Raw genomic sequence first — 19,394 nt, forward strand, 5'->3', positions numbered from 1 at the left:
CAGGAAAACGGAGTAATTTACAACGGTTTGGAGAAAAATTCCATCGTTATATATAGGATTTATACGACATTTTACTTTTTTTTTTTTAAAAAAAGTATCAAAGTGGCAAATTACTCAAATCTATATACAGTTTGAGGTTAGTTACAGTTATTAGATACAAAGCCTTTTTCTTCTTTTTATAATTTTATTCATGCACACAGTGCATGGTTTTGTAGTAACTGAGTAGAGCAGCTTTAAATATTTTCTTTTCCCTCTACAGCTTTCTTCAGAAGTGTATTTGACTCTAAAGCTTCTAATCTCAAAATCTAGCAGAAAGAAATAGGACATCCTTTCTTCTCAATACCCATTATAAACAAGCAGCAGACTGAATAAACTTTCCAAGGTGCAGATTCTATTATACTCTTTTAACTTCTCGCTCACTTATCCTTAACGTGAAGGACCAGTTTAGGCATATTGGTATTTGTCATCAAAGGATGACTTCCCATTATTAGAGTCATCTTGAATATTATGACTCACATCAATGAATGTATATATATATTTAATAGTTGAACAGCCATCATAAACATGAGATACTCTGTGTGTATACATGTCTTCATGTAAGCTGGAAGCCATTTTGCAACCATTAGACCATCTGTTTTGTTTGCAGAGAAAATCTTTGAGGTCTGTGAAAGTACAAGATTGTCTTTGCATCATTATATTTCAAAAAAAGTTCCATTTGTTATGGAATTGATTCTACGAAGGGCGGAATCTTTTTTTAAACCAATCCAGTAGTACAGTGATTCATATACAGTACAAGAGTTGCAATTCAAGGCTACCTGGCAGAACAGAGGAGATATAATAGCCACCTATTGGAACTGCTCTGCTTGTAGATATTGCTTATTCATAAGAATGATTGAACATTTAGTTATTTCTAAGAGATACTAGGCAAAAAATAGTTACCGTATACAACATTTTCGGTTTCACAGCTCAGTGAACTAGTGCATGCAAATAGCTATCCAGAGTACCAAAATTAAGGAATTTTAACAAGACTGCAAATCCCTGTTCAGCTAAGCCTGGCGCTAGTATCTGCAATAGCCACAATCATGGCAAAATGACATTACATATGCAGTGACAGGCAAAACCCAGCTTTGTGCACTTGTGTCCTGATTTTTGACACAAATATATGCAAGTCATAGTGTTTGGGTCATGACGACATTGTGCATTTTCTTTTTTGTCACATGCCCCCCATGATCCCCACCTAGCTTTATGCTCTCTTGCTAATGTCATGGCCAGGCATTTACTTTTTACAGTAAATTACCCTGTCTGTTAAAAAAAAACACCTCTGGAATTATTTTCGGGCATGTATTTTTCAGGATACCTATCCAGATAAAGTGGATCCTTTTAGTCCTTTCCATTAACCCAGATCAGCTGGAAAAAATATATTCAAGAATACATCCAAGCTCTCTGGTAACTACAACTTTCAGGATAAAAAAATCAGTTCCAGGGGAGGTCGAGAGACTGTTTAGTTTAACACTCAGAAGTGGTCCTTCGGGATACCACCATCAGTCCTATGCTTTACACGATTGTGCTTTTCATCTTGAGTATAATCAGATCAAATGTTGTTGTTCAACAATTGGATCAACAGCAAAATCCAAATAAATAAGTGGGCCCACTGACCATATCATAGCTTTATACCAATAGGGATGTGCCACTTTGACTTGCCTAAATTATGGATTTATTTTCCTCTAGAGCAGGGGTGTCAAACTCAATTTCATTGAGGGCCGCATTAGCATTGCGGTTGCCCTCAGGGGGCCGGGTGGGTATGGCCTGGGTGGGTGTGGCCTACTGGGTGGGCGTGGCTAGAGTGCATATGGCCTACTGGGTGGGCATGGCCAGCTCTACATCATTCGCATCAAGGGTGCCTATGGGAGCCTGGGCAGGAGTGGGACAGATCTGAGGGTCTCTGGCAGGAGGAGGGTCTCTGGGCCAGGGCCAAGGCAGTGGGGGCCGTTCCCTCACTGTTTCCAGGATGGCTTTGCGGGCCGCATGAAACCACTTCGCGGGCCGGATCTGGCCCCCGGGCCTTGTGTTTGACATGTCTGCTCTAGAGTAATTAGCTGAAAATTGAATTAAATATGGCAGATCCAAGCAACACTTAATACAGCACTATAGTACCTGAACAGTTCTTTATCATGATCCAAATTCTTCAGTAATGTTTCCTTACAATGTAGTCCTATGGTTCGCTTAACAATGGTGGCAAAAATCCTTTTCAATTGTAATTCAACGTTTCTTGTTTAAGGTCTAGCGTGTTTTACTGCTTCCAGTTGCTTGTGGCTGGAAAATTTATGATCAACTGCTTCTTGTAACCACTATATAATTGCTCCAAGACCAGATTCTGGTTGGGTTTGGGGTTTTTTTTTGGTAGTACAGCTCTGCATTTCCCTTCTCTTTTAATCATTTACTTGGGAAATTTATAAGGGAAATACAATTTCCCACAGGAAGAGAAAATTACTTTAGGCTAATTAAGAGAGACAATTCAAAGTGCAATTAAACAACCAAAGTGTAATTAACAAAATTCAATGAAACAGTAATATCTGCAAATAGGAAACTTAAATTAAAAGCACAGGGTACCCCGAATAGCAAAACAACATTTGTGCTATACTGCTATTCATACAGCAAGTGGACAAGTTGGGGCTATCTTTTTAATACCACTTCTTCCCCCACCCCTGCATATTATATGCTTTGATGTCATCAACTTCACTTTAATTCTTTATAAGCTGTGAATAAATGGGGAATGAAAATTCCAGAGAAAAGGACTATAATCTTGGATCATTAGTTCCACTAATTTAAATCAACAGCAAAGATTATTAGCAGAACAATGAGTTTTATTTGCTCATAGGTACCTATAATAATAATTTCATCACATTTGGCTTAAAACTGATTCCATATATTTGGAATAGCGGCCAATGTCTCCAGCCCACTAAAACCAGCGTTTCCATAATCTTATGCATACTCAGAGTAAAAAGAAGCAAGTCTCACTGAACACCATGTGATTTACTTTTTAAAAACGTACTTAGAATTGTTCTGAACAGGTAGCATGCTGGGGGGAAAAATCCTTTCTTATCGTTCATTAAATAAGATGTAAAAGAAAATTAGGTATACTTGGTGAACACTCTTTTTTAAAGCAAAAATTAAGCTTTATAACACTTAAAAATTAATAAGGATAACCAATATATGTTTACTTTGAAGAGTGCTCACTGATTTAATGGGCTGTTTTCTTAGAAACTGTACTATAGATGGCATCTTATATTTGCTTATATCTTGCCAGGTTAATGATTTGGGATTTATAGGCACTGTCCTCATTTTTACCGGGCAACGCTTGTACCGATGTTCTGAGCTTCTCCATCTACTTAAAAAGAGTACCTCTGCACACCTAGCCCTTTAGGAGCAGAAATATTCTTTCTGATAAAGCAGATGGGGAAATCTTTGCAAGGGGCTCATTGTTGGCATGAGAACTCTTCCTTTGCTGGGATGTGCAAGTGTCAGAGCCACAAGCTGGTCTACTGTTCAGGCACAGGTAGTCCTTGACTTACAACAATTTGTTTTAGCGAAGGTTCCAAATTACAACAGCCCTGAAAAAAAGATGATATGCAACTGATCCTTGCACTTAGGACTGTTGCAGGATCCCCACAATGACATGATCAAAATTTGGGTGCTTGGCAACTGGCCGTTTATGAGGATTGCAGCATCCCGGGGTCATGTGATTGCTATCCTGAGATCATGTGATTGCCATTTGCCACCTTCCCAGCCAAGTCAGTGGGGAAGCCAGATTCACTTATCAGCTGCAGTGATTCCCTTAACAATGGTGGCAAAAATGGTTGTAAAATCATGCTCAGCTCACTTAACAACAGTTTGTTCTGCTTAGCAATGGAAATAGTAGTTGTAAGTTGAGGATTATCTGCAGAGTTTGGTTTGTTCATGATGGGAACACTTTGTTTCTTGAGCATTTTTGGATTATCTTATCGTAACATCTATAATTCTCACTCAGTGGCTTTAGAATCTGTAGCAAAGTTTTCACTAAACATCCTTTAAGAATTAAGTTACTCTATTTCCCATAGAGCTGAGCTATTCTTTCTAAAATATATTCATATATGTATATTTATATATATGTGAATGTCTAGATACCTATCCAGCCTTGATAGATATACAAAGTTTCTCTGCAATACAAATCGAATGTAAAAAAAAATATAAATACTCTTGTCCTCTACATATATGTACAGCTTAAAATTGATATTCGGAATTTGTTAATAAATAGGCTAAATGGTTTATACAGATCTCTCTTTCTGTCTTTATATCGATAAGACAGCCACAAAGTATGCTTGACATATTTACAAGACATCTATAAATATAATTTTTTTTAGAAACGATGTATAAGCTGCTGATCCTTGGATGGGGCTGGCAGCATTCAGTAGTAGAGTAGGCTCCTCATTATTACAGATGGATAGTGCAAGAAGTTAAAAGGGTGTATAAAAGATTATACATACAAAACTCTCACATCCTTTGGATGCTGGCAGTTCGTTACAACTTTGTGGTTACCCTTTTGCAACATAAATATAAAGGAGAGGAGAAGGAAAGAGAAGAAGGTGGATTCCATTAGCCACAGTAGATAGGTTCAGTGCATATCTTTTGATCCATTAACCATGGTTTATTCCTCATGGTAGCCCATCATCTTCTAGACTTAGTGCCACACGCTGTTAAGAAAGAAAAAGTAACGTCACTACTTCCAAACTCAGTACAGTGTGACAAGGCATGAGGTTTACACTAGCTGATGCTCTTCTCCTATTAAGAGATAGTTAAGGTAAGAAATAACTTGACAAAGGTACCTTTAGAGTGGTTTATCTGGTGTATATATTTCCTTAAGGGTAAGCCGGAGTATACCGGTACAATGTGCACTACAGGTAGTCCTCAACTTACAACCAAAATTAAGCCCAAAATATCCACTGCTAAGCAAGACAGTTGTTAAGTGAGCTTTACTTCATTTTATGACCTTTCTTGCCACAACTGTTAAATGAATGAGAGAGTGAAGGTTCATTCTCCAAGCTTGTGGGTTGGTTTCTCTAATACAGGGGTGTTAAACTCAATTTCACTGAGGGCCGCATCAGCATTGCGGTTGCCCTCAGGGGGCCGGGTGGGTGTGACCAGGGTGGGCATGGCCTACTGGGTGGGCGTGGCTAGAGTGCGTATGGCCTACTGGGTGGGCGTGGCCAGCTCTACATCGTTGGCATCAAGGGTGCCTATGGGGGCCTGGGCAGGAGTGGGACAGATCTGAGGGTCTCTGGCAGAAGGAGGGTCTCTGGGCCAGGGCCAAGGCAGTGGGGGCCGTTCCCTCACTGTTTCCAGGATGGCTTCGCGGGCCGCATGAAACCACTTCGCGGGCCGGATCTGGCCCCCGGGCCTTGTGTTTGACATGTCTGCTCTAATATAAACGATGTTAGCTAGCCTGGTAATGAAATGTTCAGAAACCAACCCACACATGACCCTGGGACACTGCAACCGTCACAAATCCATGCCAGTTGCCAAGCGTCTGAACTTTGATCACATGATCGTGGGGATGCTGCAATGGTCATTAAGTGTGAAAAAGGGTCATAAATCACTTTTTTTAGTGCTGTTGTACCTTTGAATGGTCGTTACACAGATGGTTGTAAGTCAAGGACTACCCGTAGTTGTAAATAATACCTGTTTCTTTCCGCAGTTTCTTTCGTGTGGCATATAAATTTAATAAACAAGTGATATAATAAATAATAACCACTTCTTAAACCAGCTTATATTTTGGTGCAGAGAAATTGGAAGCCAGAAAATACTCAAATGCTGCATTTCCTTGTTTTACAACATGTAGACTGTATGTGCTTTCATACCTATTTAGTTTAAAAATTAAATGCTACCAACAAATCATTGATGATAAATCAATACTGTGAAGCCAGTTAAATTGGTTTAGATGGATTGATTTAACAACCTGAATTCTCATTTATGTCAATTCTTTGCATTTGGGCTAAGATTTGAACGTGCCACTTAGAAAATAAAGAGTACATAAATCAGATTACTTTTGTAAACCTACCTATTTGATTGATTGGTATATTTTCTCATATGACCCAGGGGAGAAAATAAGGCTGCTTTAAAGGCAAATGCTATGGTTGCTCTCTCATATGCTTTAACAATGCAACACTACTCTATGCCTTTTCCCAAGAGAGGTGAAAAACCGTTTTTCTTTAGATAGGTGAAGGAGCCTGTTCTAAATCTACCACATCTGAAGATATTTAAACATTTTGAGATAATCCAGGCAGATTTGAGAGGACTCACATGCTATGCAATGTTATTTTCCACTGTTATACCACGCCCCAGAAAGGAGCATGCCTCTAGCATACGTTGACAGGGTATTTAAGCTTATTGTCTATTTATCACTACACCACGGGTCGGCAACCTGCGGCTCTGGAGCCGCATGCAGCTCTTTGAGCTGTCTCCTGCGGCTCCCAGTCGCTGCACCTCTCCGAATGGGCGGTTCTAAACCGGCACCAGCAGGTCTCCAAACGGGTGTTCGGGCGGCAGTTTGGAGGTCCCGGGGGTGGCTCCGGCGACGCCCGGGCTGAAGGCGCCGCCGCAACCCAGCGCCCATCACCACAGAGACCCGTCGCCGCTGGCGTGCAGGTGCATCCACATAAAAAAAGTGGAACTGCGCGTGTGTATCCACGCACGGGCAAAACATTTTGTTTTATGCGCATGCGCGTTCGTGGATGCACGCACACGTCTCCCACTTTTTTTTTATGTGTGATGGAACCGGTTCCCAGTGGCTCTTTTGCTTTTTCAGGTTGCCGACCCCTCCACTACACCATTAGCCGTACCCATTTGAATGGCTCCTTCTCCTTCCTTTGTATAAGGAGATAACTGCGTAAACTACTTTGATGTACACTGAAATACTTTTCTTTCGGACAAAAGGAGACACATACAACATATCCTTATACTGAACCTGATTCAAGGTCTGTTCAGCCATAAAGATAAGATTAGGTGCTTATTTCTTTAGTAAAATTATATATCACCAGTTTCAATGAACTGACTGATGGTGATTTTGTCAAACGTCAGGGAAAACAGAGATCCTAGCAGTTCAAATGGGTATAAAGATTTATTGCAAGCTTAAGCTTTCTACAAGAATCTGAACTACTAATGGCCAAAGGAAATTGGTGGTAGATAAGGGTAGAAGGAATTCAAGGTGGGCTAAACTTAGATTGCTTGTGGGCGTGGATGGACTCATGTCTGATGAAGTGTTTGACCCCTTCCTCGGGGGTCATCTCTCACAGATCCATAGCAAACATCTACAATAAGGAAAAATAAATGCCACAGTAGCAGGACTCAAATGAATACAGTGAACAATGTAGTAAGAGTGGATAAAGCATCCACTTACTGCAGGGTACACGTGCCCAATCTGTACTGTTCGCCCAATATGGATTTCATCCTCATCCTCTTCTTCCGTAGTCTTCCTGTACACAGGATTATCAAAATTCATGCTTTTTGTATTTTTCCTCTTCCAATTTCGCCAGATAAGATACCCACCTGTGCACACTAAGCCAATCACCACTAGAAGCACAAAAAAAAGGATAGGGAAATCGGAGAAATAAATAAAAAGTATTAGTTGTCTCAGAAAGGCCATCGTATTTCGGCTGGCTCACTCATGGGATCTCTCTTCTGAATCTGTTAGGCCAGGGTAGCAAAACCAAAATGAATGGCAAGATAGCAAATACCCACTTACCAATAGGAACAACAATTCCGATAACAGCTGCCATCACAGTTGATCCAAAAGCCTGGCCATTGTTAGCATCTGCAATTAGAGAAGAACAACTCAGATTCCTAGAAAGCAGAGGTCCCCAATCTTTTGGGCACCAGGGACTAGTTCTGTGGAGAAAGGTTTTTTGCACAGATGGAGGGAGCATGATTTTGTGTGCTGCCTGCATCCCATGGATGGGGCTTTGCTTGTTTGTGTGGATCGGTTGCTGGCATGCTGCAGCTCGGTACCGGTCCACAGATCAGGGGTTGGGGACCCCTGGTATAGATGTGGATATTCAGATATTGCTTAGAACTATGGTTGGCAAGAACAAGAAAGTAGTTGCTAGCATTTGTAGTAGGACTTCCATTCTGCCTACTTATTTTGAGAAAGCCATTGTTCTGGTATACTATCCCCAACCTTTTGGGCACCAGGGATGGTGCCATAGAGAAAGGTTTTTCTGTGGACCAGAGGGGGTGTGGTTTTGAATACTGCCTGCATCCCGAGGATGGAGCTTTGCTTTTTTATGTAGCCCGCTTGTTGGCATGCTGCGGATCCCTGCTATAAAGGACAATAATAAGGTCTGCAACAGCTGCCCAGTTCCACATAGATGGCAAATTGCAACCTCAAACCAAATGTACTGTAATTTTTGCGTTAGCTACACTCACCACTGTTTGAACAATGACTCCTGACATGCCCTTTAAGGGGCAAAAACAGCAGTTGGCCAGGAAAAAGTGCTTTTTATCAAATCTAAATGTCACTTTAATCACAGACTTTCTAGTAGATGTGAAAGTAAAGCATTCCCGTAAATGCATTTGATTTAACCACCCCAAGCAACTTTCCTCACAACTTCATATCTTTTCTATTTCAGTTTTGAATCTGTGTTGAAGAGGGAGAAGGATGAAAAAGAGGAAGAACTAATATTAAAACTGTTTTGAGATAACTATATTTTGGGCTAATCTATTATTTTGGGATTCCTGAATCACTTTTAGGTACATTGCAGAAGTTTCTTCCAAAAAGCCCAACGCTAGGTTATGGCAACACACAGAAACTTAAGTTTTTGTGCAAGAGGGAACTTTCAGATGCTAGGCTTACCACTTTGGAAGCTGACAGGGGATCAAAAAAGGACAGTATTATTACATTAAACAAAAGAAAAGTAAGAGAGAAATCCTCTGTTTTGTTTCTACACAGGCAGTGCCAACTCAAGTTGGCATTTGTTTATTTACTTTAAAATTGTATGTCAGTCCAAAGTTTTACCACTTAGTTATAGGCCATTTCACTCACAGTGCTGGAAGAGATTGCTATTTCCTGTTGCTATTTTACTGTCTGCTGGGCTGGATGTCATTGTGATTGAATGAAGGCTTGTCATGCCAAGAAAGATTTGTGCTGTAGTTTCTGATCCTTCCGTACTAATATTGTCAGTTGTGGTAGTCATATTGCCAGTAGTAATAGCTGTGAAGTTCAGAAGGTAACTTCTTGATGTGGTAGGAGTAGCAGCAGTAGTAGGCAAATCAGTTGAGGTAGCTGGAAGTTCTGAAACCATTATAAAATACAGCCTTATTTATATTTTTTATTCAATGTATATGGATGCCTATCTTCCTGTTGTAACTTTGGGTAACCTTCTACAAAGTGGTGCCTTCCAATTGCACTGGACTATATTTCCCTTCTTTAGCTAGCAAGGCCAACGGATATCCCAGGGGTCTGCTACCTTGACAACTTTAAGACTTGTGGATTTCAGCTCCCAGAATTCCTCAGCCATCTATGCTGGCTGAGGAATTCTGGGAGCTGAAGTCCACAAGACTTAAAGTCGTCACGGTTGCAAACTCCTGGGATATACTAAGTAAGGTTGATGGAAGATGGGCTGTAAAGCCCTGGAAGATAATGGAGTTGAGTTTCCAGTTATGTAAACAAGTGCTTCATAGTAAAACAGCATGTGCAACTTTAATTAGTGGAAAAAGCAAACTGATATATAATAGTTTAAAGAGGCTTAAATGGAAGGAGCCTCCCACCCCTTTCTCAAAAGGTAGTCTCAGTTTACAGCTGTAATGAATCCTGCCCATTAAGGCCATAGGTAAAGGTAAAGGTTTCCCCCGCACATGCGTGCTAGTCGTTTCCGACTCTAGGGGACGGTGCTCATCTCCGTTTCATAGCCGAAGAGCCAGAGCTTGTCCGAGGACGTCTCCGTGGTCATGTGGCCGGCATGACTAGACGCCAAAGGCGCACGGAGCGCTGTTACCTTCCCACCGTAGTGGTCCCTATTTTTCTACTTGCATTTTTACGTGCTTTCGAACTGCTAGGTGGGCAGAAGCTGGGACGAGTAACAGGCGCTCACTCTGCTACGCGGCACTCAGGATTCGACCCGCCAAACTGCCGATCTTCCGATCGACAAGTTCAGCGTCCTAACCCACTGAGCCACCGCGTCCCTTTTAAGGCCATAAGTCACCCCTAAAATATGACTGGCCCAATTTACAACAACATTTTTTTTTGCAATGGTTAAGCAAATGCAGGGGTTGTTAAGTGAATCCGTTGTCCACTACTTGTTCGCTTACATCCCTTTATTATTTTTACACATAATTCAAGGGAACAAACATATCCAACACACATTCCTCCTCCTGTTTTCCCCACAACAACAACCCTGTGAGGTGTGTTGGATTGAGAAAGAGTGATTGGCCCAAAGTCACCCAGCTGGCTTTCATGGCAAAGGCAGGACTTGAAACCACCATCTCTTGCTTTCTAGTCTGGTGCCTTAACCACTACACCAAACTGACTCTTCATGGTGCACTAGCACACTCTGGAGCGGTTTTGCTGAAATTTGGAAGTAAGTGCTGGGTTTTATCATGTTGTAAAACAGGGTCACATGACTGTGAGACATTGCAAGCAGCCAAAATGCTGCTGTGTTGCCGACTGTCTAAAGTGCAGTCACATGACTATGGGAAGGCTGGGGCAGTGACTGTTGGCAATTCAGATCCGGGTCAAAAGTCCCCTTTTGGTCATAACTTCAGTCACTAAGCAACTAGTCGTAAGTCGAGGACTACCTGTATACAGTATATCTTATAGGTATAAGCTTCAGGTTTTTAAAAATAATGACTAAGAGGAAAAGATGGATAGGAGATGATGACACAGACACAGTGTAGATAGAACAACAGTGTAGAACAGAACAATTGAGGGAATTCCCAATACTTGGATCTAATATTAAGTGCAACCAAAAAATGAGGCACAAAACAGGAGTCCAAAGAATTATCAGTTCCTGGGAAGGAATTTCTTCTCTTAATAGGGCAGAGTATAGGCTGATATCTTTACCTTTATAGCACTTTTTCATGTCAGGGCCTAACCACATATTGTCTGGACAAGCACATGTATATTTGGGTGAGTGTGGAGAGTTTTGTGGTGCAGGCAAACACAGGTGTTCACAACCTCCATTTGGCAGAGAATGAAGTTCACAAACATCTGGAGCTACATATAGGAAAAAGAAATAAGAATTAAGTCTGAGAATTATATATATTATATATATGTGTGTGTGTGTGTGTGTGTGTGTGTGTGTGTGTGTGTGTGTAGATCTTTGGTCATTCGGGTTTTTCCCCACGTAGAATTGGAGGTATCAGGGCAACGTTTCGACGAAATCTCATCCGTCATCCTCAGGCTGGTCAAGTCACCAGGCTCAGGATGACGGATGAGATTTCGTCGAAACGTTGCCCTGATACCTCCAATTCTACGTGGGGAAAAACCCGAATGACCAAAGATCTACATACAAACACCCGCGAAAACATTATATTGCAAGAAAAAGTATGTGAACCCTTTGGGATTACGTGGAGTTTTGCATGAATTGGCCATAAAATGCGCTCTAAATGTCGTGTAAATCACAACAATAGAAAAACACAGTCTGCTTAAAATAATAGTACACAAACATTAGCTGTTGTCATGTTTTAATTGAACATAAGATGGAAACATTCACAGTGCAGGGTGGAAATAGTATGTGAACCTTTGGACTTAATAACTGGTTGACTCTCCTTTGGCAGCAATTACCTCAACCAAACATTTCCTGTAGTTGCAGATCAGACCTGCACAACGATCTGGAGTAATTTTGGACCACTCCTCTGAACAAAACTGTTTCAGTGTAGCAATATTCTTGGGATGTCTGGTGTGAATCACTCTCTTAAGGTCATGCCACAGCATTTCAATCGGGTTGAGGTCAGGACTCTGACTGGGCCACTCCAGAAGGCGTATTCTGTTCTGTTGAAGCCATTGTTTTGTTGAATTACTTGTATGCTTTGGGTCATTGTCCTGTTGCATCACCCATCCTCTGCGGAGCTTCAGTTGGCGGACAGATGGTCGTACGTTTTCCTGCAAAATGTCCTGATAAACTCTGGAATTCATTTTCCCATCAATGACAACAATCCGTCCAGGCCCTGAGGCAGCAAAGCAGCCCCAAACCATGATGCTCCCTCCGCCATGTTTTACAGTGGGGATGAGGTTTTGATGTTGGTGTGCTGTGCCTTTTTTTCTCCACACATAGTGTTGTGTTTTTCCCAAACAACTCAATTTTAGTTTCATCTGTCCACAGTATATTTTGCCAGTAGTGCTGTGGAACATCCAGGTGCTTTTGCAAACTTCAAACGTGCTGCAATATTTTTTTTGGACAGCAATGGCTTCCTCCGTGGTGTCCTCCCATGTACTCCATTCTTGTTTAATGTTTTCCTTATTGTAGATGTGTCAACAAAAATGTTAGCATGTGCCAGAGATTTCTGTAGGTCTTTAGCTGACACTCTAGGATTCTTCTTTACCTCATTAAGCATTATGCGCTGTGCCCTTGCAGTCATTTTTACAGGACGACCACGCCTATGGAGAGTAGCAACAATGCTAAACTTTCTCCATTTGTAGACAGTCTGTCTTACCGTGGACACATGAACATCAAGGCTTTTGGAGATACTTTTGTAACCCTTTCCAGCTTCATGCAAGTCAACAATTCTTGATTGTAGGTCTTCTGAAAGCTCTTTTCTGCGAGGCATGGTTCACATCAGACAGTGCTGCTTGAGACCAGTAAACCCAAAACAGGTGTGTGTTTTTAAAGGGCAGGACAGCTGTCAGCAACACATCCAATATCATCACACTGGTTGGAGTCAAGGTTGGCTCACTCCTGGCTCCAATTAGTTCTTGGAGAAGTCATTAGGCTAGGGGTTCACATACTTTTTCCACCCTGCACTGTGAATGTTTCCATCTTATGTTCAATTAAAACATGACAACAGCTAATGTTTGTGTAGTATTATTTTAAACAGACTGTGTTTTTCTATTGTTGTGACTTACATGACGTTTAGAGTGCATTTATGGCCAATTCATGCAAAACTCCACGTAATCCCAAAGGGTTCACATACTTTTTCTTGCAAATGTGTGTGTGTTTGTGTGTGTGTGTGTGTGTACACACACACACACACACACACACACACACACATATATATAATTATACAGTATATATCTGTCACGTTTAAGCCACCCAACTCCTTCACAGAGGATCCTATTGATATGGCAGTAATACTTTTATTGATTTACTTTTTTGTGTGTGGCTTTGAATTATAGAAATAGTTCTATACACACACAAAAATTCAATCGTGTTTATTCCACTGCAATAGCTATCCTTAAGGAGTTTATGTGCTGTTAGACATCCATCAATCTTCTTTCACCGACTACCACTTCCACCTAAGAAAGCTACATTGTATGTTATCATATATGATGAACAATATGTCCACATTGTTGCTTAGTAGCAAGAATCAAATGACTACTTTAAGTACCAGCAAAATATTAGAATATCTCAGTTTTAAAAATCCACCGTCCCAAATGGTGCCCTCCTGAAATTTATGACTACTAATACCATCATAGCACAGCCAAATTTGCTGTGGATATAACATACCATTGTCCTGTCATATGAAAGCAATCAGATCAGGGAAGGTCAATCTAATTACACTACAATGTCCTAATAATGTAAAACAGCATATTTCTATAATTACAGAAGCTTTTGTAGGTGAGAGGCATATGCAATTTTGAGGACCTAAGGGCACCATCAAGACTGGACAACTCACCACTTTCTTAAGTGGCTTAATGACCAGATTTGCTAGCTTTCTTCTTTTAGCTAACCAGGGTCAATATTTTTTCCACTACTTTGCAATCTACCATGAAATCTAAGGCATCCACTATAGCTGCACAGGTATTTGGACCTATGAAAAGGTGCTTTGGGCCTGGTATGGGGGCGCTTGCTTTTCTTGTCAATAGTACCTCAAAGAAAGTGCACTTTTTCTTGATGCCCTATAGTAGCTGTGCAATCCCAGCAAAATATTTTGAATTCAGGAGGCATATCCGAACACTGCCTAATTCTAGTGTTGTCCAATAAGACCATTCCCTTTTTCTACTGGAGCAACCATTTCCCCACCAGAGAGCCATTAATGCAATGCCGTGAACATAAGCCAGCCTTCCTCCAATTAGCATCTACTGTTGAATACAAATCCCATCACTCACCAACCATGCTGTCCAATAGTCATACTGGCCAGGAAATGACAGGATCTATAACCCATCATATCTAGAGGGGCCCATAAAGAGAAAGCTGAGAACACTTTCCATATTAAGAGGAGTTGGGCTCAAGTTGTGGCATGCTAAATGTATCCTTCAGACTTGGAGGCATTACTAAACTTACCTTTAGGTTGCTTTAGCTCATGAAAAACTACAATGTCATGAGGATTATTGAGGTTCTCTGCCAAAACAGAAATGTCTAGACCATTCAGCCTATTAGCACTGAAGATTGCCTCATTCTCTAAGTCCGTCCAGAATACCCTGTCCTGCAACAATGAAGAGAATGAGAGAAAGACTCAGACTGTATTAAATACCAGCTGGAACTTTTCAAGCATTGCTTCCCTACGAATCAATCTCCTTGGCATTTTGTTTTTCCATCAAGAAGTCGTGCACAATTCTTTCCAGGGTCATAGACAACAGACAAGTGGGCAGTTCACCACTGTCAGCCGCTTCACAGAGGGATTGATCTGCACAGCCCCCCCTAATGTCTCTTGTTTCCAAAGCTGGCCTGCGAGTTATGTGATCTTCTCCATGGAGATCCTGATCTATGCGACAGTAATTTAAGTTGGCATTTGGCTTTGAAAGTCATTAGGTGAAAAAAAATGGCCCCACAAAACCAAAATAGGAAACAAATATAATTAGATGTTACAATATAAGTGCTCTTTAGAATCATGTTTGCGTGATTTTTCACGTTTTGCTAGTGGAGGAGAGCATACAGGGAGAAAAGCAAGGGTGCAAAATAGAGGAAATTTCTCTATTTCTTTCCCTTCCTCTCTTACCTACATAACACGCTATCTTGCTGATCTAAGAAAATGCATTCATGTAAGGCAACCTCTGTGTACGTGTCACCTGTTGAACTGAGCAGAAATTGTAATGCATTCAGATGTATAAAGTGCCTCCCACTGAAAGCAAGAAAGCCAGGAAGGTGAGGATCAGCAACTGAATAGACATTCAATTCAAGCCCATAATTCAAAGCATGATTCAGACATATGTTTTCTGAGCAAGCCCGTACAAGAAAGCAGCAAGACTTTGTCCTGCAATGTAATACTTCACTGAGTACTCAAGTTGCTATCAGGATTTTAATTTACAAAATTAATTTTTTTTATCAGATCTTAAGCTGAAAAATGAAGTACAGCATTTCCATTTCTGTCAAAGTAAGAAAGTATTTCAGGTGTAATTTCTGACTAGGCCAAATGTTAGCCAGTACAATAGGAATGCTCTACTGTTCAGAAAAAAAAAGGAAAATGATCTCTAGAGCGAAGGAAAATTTTTAACCCTAACTAAATGCATTTTGAACCAAATTCTGAAAAAACAATCTTGCATGACCAATGTCATCTTCATAATGTTCTCCTTTAGTTTGGATATGGATTCATTCCTTATTACATTCTGTTCTTTCCACACATTGTAAGCACAACCAACTAGGTCATATAATGTATATACTTCCTGAGGTAAAAAAAAAATCTAGCTAAATTTGAAATACATCTACCTATAACAAGGCTCATTGTCTGCCTAGATTAGTCCTGACTCCTGTTTTCTGTTTACCTCAAACACAGCCAGTCCAAATGGGTGACTCAGGTTATCCTCAGAAGAAATAAGAACTTTTCGGTTGCTCCCGCTGAAATCTATACTTGAAAGCAAGTGCAGCTTGGAATCAACCCAGTAGAGACGTTGATTCAGTAAATCTGAGGAGCAAACATATCAAGGTAGGATTATATCTCTGTGTTTGACCTTTGTCCACTTGGATGCATTTTTGCTATTATTTTACTACTTTAGAATCTTGGAAAACTCATTTTATGAAAACAATCCAGGGAGAAGAAGAAAGGATTGTTAATTGTTAATTAACTGAGCCTTGGTGGAGCAGTGGGCTAATGCCTCCTTAAGTAACACCAGCTGCCTGCAATTAGTGCAGGTTCGCATCCCACCAGGCTCAAGGTTGACTCAGCCTTCCATCCTTCCGAGGTAGGTAAAATGAGGACCCAGATTGTTGGGGGCAATTAAGCTGACTTTGTAATAATGCCGCTTGGGTGTGTGTGTGAAAGCCCTAATAAGCAGGCATATACATAGAATGAAGGCTATTGCTAAGCTTGTAAGCCGCCCTGAGTCTTCGGAGAAGGGCGGGATATAAATGGAATTTAAAAAAAATTAAGAATGACAAGATAATATTTTTTAAATATGATCACAGTGTATAGGGATAGGTCCAGGCTGTGTAATGTAAGTGGTCACTGGAGATGTCATGAAGTGAGACTTTCTCTTTCAGGAAGAATATTTCCCAAGCTTATTTTCACATAGATTCAGGGTCACTGCAAAGATGCTAAATAAACGCACGAAGAAGATAGCTGAGAAGCCACATTAATAGCCCAACCACTTGAATTCTCCATGAACATTAACATTAGCAGTTGGTGTTCTGTTTTAAATAATTACATTAACTTGTAGAAGTAGGGGAATCAGTTCTTTGCATAATTAATTTGAGAAGATAATGCATGGGATTAATATCATACTACCTTATTTCCAGACCGGGTTCCAAAAACATGATGTAACAATCAACACATTTCAGATGAGTGAATAATCTCTTTTTTAAAAATTGAAAGTGGAGGGGTCAAGCAGGATCTTGCTGCTGTTATTATTAACCTTTGCCTGCCACCTGATGCTGAGCAATGCTGTGATGATAATGAAAATAAAAGCTTTGTGGTATGTGTGACACCTCAGTGTGTTGCCATGATGCATACATTAAAGGGGAAGACTTGCATGGAAACACTGATTATTTGATCTTTTTGGCCTGGACTGAGGGGTTTTTTAATTTAACTTTAAATTTTAAATTTTAATTTGTTTTAATTGTGGGCTAGTTTTAATTTAATTCTATTTTAATTGTATTTATTTGTATTGTTTTAATTCGCCCTGTAAACCGCCCGGAGTCCTTCGGGAGTAGGGCAGTATATAAAAATCAATTAAATAAACAAATAAATAAAAATTGGCAATCTGAACCCTACCTGCCTCCTTAATTGGTAGGGAATGTCAAATTATTCAGGGAAAGAAAGATAAGAGAGTATATTTTCCCCTTCACCTTTTCCCAAAAGCTACGTTCCTTTTTCAAAGCAGGGAAACTGGCAAAGAGTAAGAAGGCAAACAGCAGGGAAATAATTTTCACTGAAAAATGGCAGAGATGGTGTCTTTCTCTCTCTCTCTCATTCTTTTCTGATCCCAATAACAGAATTATTATTTTTTTTCCTGATGATGACGGATGGGACTCCGTCGAAACGTTGCGCCCACACCTTTAGTTCTACGCGGGGAAAAACCCGAAAAACCAAGGATCCATATATATATATATATACACACATATACATATACACACACACACACACACACTATATATATATATATATATATATATATATATATATATATATATATATATATATATATATATATATATATATATAAGTTTCTTCTTTTAACTGAAAAAATTAATAATTCTGTTATTGGGATCAGAAAAGAATGAGAGTATATCTTTTGTACGCAAAAGGACCCACCTTCAAATTCAGGCAGTCACGTGTGTGTAGGGCTATGGTGAATTGCTACTGAACAGTATAAACAAAATGAAGCTGGATCAATCAGTGCTCAGATTCAATATGAAAAGACCACTTTTATTTATAGCATAAAATATTTTGAAAATTTAGAAGGACCTGGTGCCAGTTTTCCAACATACCCAGTGTGATCCCATTGGGCCATTCAATGTTGTCTGTTACAAGCACTTGCCGATCCATACCGTTCAAGCCAGATTTCTCAATTTTTGCAATGTCTCCCCAGTCGGACCAATACATGTATCTACAAAAAAGAATAGATAAAGAAGCTGGTAGAAGATTCTATGCTACTTGAAAAGTAGTTTTCCTTCAGATTTCCAAGTACAATGATGTATGAAGTAGTTATTATGGATTATTGCTTTATTGAACAAGAATGTACCAAAGTGATCAAATTCTGTAAAGGCTAATACTATATTTCACTTTTACGAAGAAAGACCATCCGTCAGGTGCTTCTTATGAATTCCAATGTGTTGGTTATTGCGGAAGCAGACAATCCAGTGATCACAATCTTATCATTTCATGTGTTTCAGGTGACAATACTGAGTTAGAATAAATTCACCCAAGAACAAGAATCCATATTATATAGCATTTTTATTATTTTTTGCAGCTCCGTCACAATCGGACCGGAATAGCCCAATTTGAATTCTGAAATTAGAAAGGACACGAAAGCACATCTGATGCAATAGGAACATATAATAAGCAGTAGCAATAGGAACACACAGGGCTTTTTTTCTCATAGAACGTTCAGAACGGAGTTACGGCACCTTTTTTGGATGGAACCTTGTAGGATAGGCAGGGCGGGTTGTATGACATGTGTGAGTTCCAGCACCTTTTTCTTTTACAAAAAAAGCACTGGGAACACATAATAAGCAGTAGCAATAGGAATGGATAATATGCATTTCGTTGGTATTCTCACTTTAAAATCACACTCTACAAAAACTTTGATTGCTAATATACCATCCACAAAATAAACTCTCATTATACTGATTGGTGCAGTGTGAGAACTATAAGAATCAAGGCTGAAAGAATACTAAATTCAGTAATACATAGCAATCTTTCATACCTACCCCCGTATGGGATCCACTGCAATAGCTCTAGGTTCACTTAAGTTAGTACTGAAAAGTGTCCTCTTCTTACGCCCATCAGCTGTGGCTACAGAAATGGTCTTGTTTTCCAGAATCCGTCCAATAAATATTCTTGTGGACCCAATCCATTGCCAGACCTTCCGGGAGTGTACTGGCTGTCTATCAGAACCATCTGCTCAGCTGTGTCACTGGCCTTATCTATGTAGGCACTATAGAGAGGAGACTCAAATTATTCATGTAACTCTGCAAAGGGGGAAGGATAATGGTATAACAAAAGGATGCACTCACAAGGAGGAAAAGCAAACAAAATGAGGAGCAAACAAGGCATAAAATCCTACATTAATTTTCTGACGAAAGAGCTCCGCATACTTATATATATCGTGTCCT

The 19,394-nt window shown here is 40.1% G+C and overlaps 1 protein-coding gene across 1 annotated transcript in view; it reads right to left on the reverse strand.

Annotated features, from left to right (window-relative positions):
• Positions 1-4,423: 4,423 nt before the first annotated feature.
• The window catches only part of LRP8 (LDL receptor related protein 8), a 218,706-nt gene continuing 203,735 nt past the window's right edge, over positions 4,424-19,394 (reverse strand). Inside the window, 11 exon segments of the mRNA XM_083357677.1 lie at positions 4,424-4,730; positions 7,433-7,605; positions 7,778-7,846; positions 9,074-9,322; positions 11,090-11,242; positions 14,469-14,610; positions 15,887-16,026; positions 18,048-18,166; positions 18,990-19,093; positions 19,095-19,152; positions 19,154-19,216. Coding sequence (XP_083213803.1) covers positions 4,692-4,730; positions 7,433-7,605; positions 7,778-7,846; positions 9,074-9,322; positions 11,090-11,242; positions 14,469-14,610; positions 15,887-16,026; positions 18,048-18,166; positions 18,990-19,093; positions 19,095-19,152; positions 19,154-19,216 — 1,309 coding nt within the window. The 3' untranslated portion in view covers positions 4,424-4,691.

This window comes from Vipera ursinii, assembly GCF_947247035.1.
Source record: "Vipera ursinii genome assembly, chromosome: 3".
Classification (NCBI taxonomy): Eukaryota; Metazoa; Chordata; class Lepidosauria; order Squamata; family Viperidae; genus Vipera; species Vipera ursinii.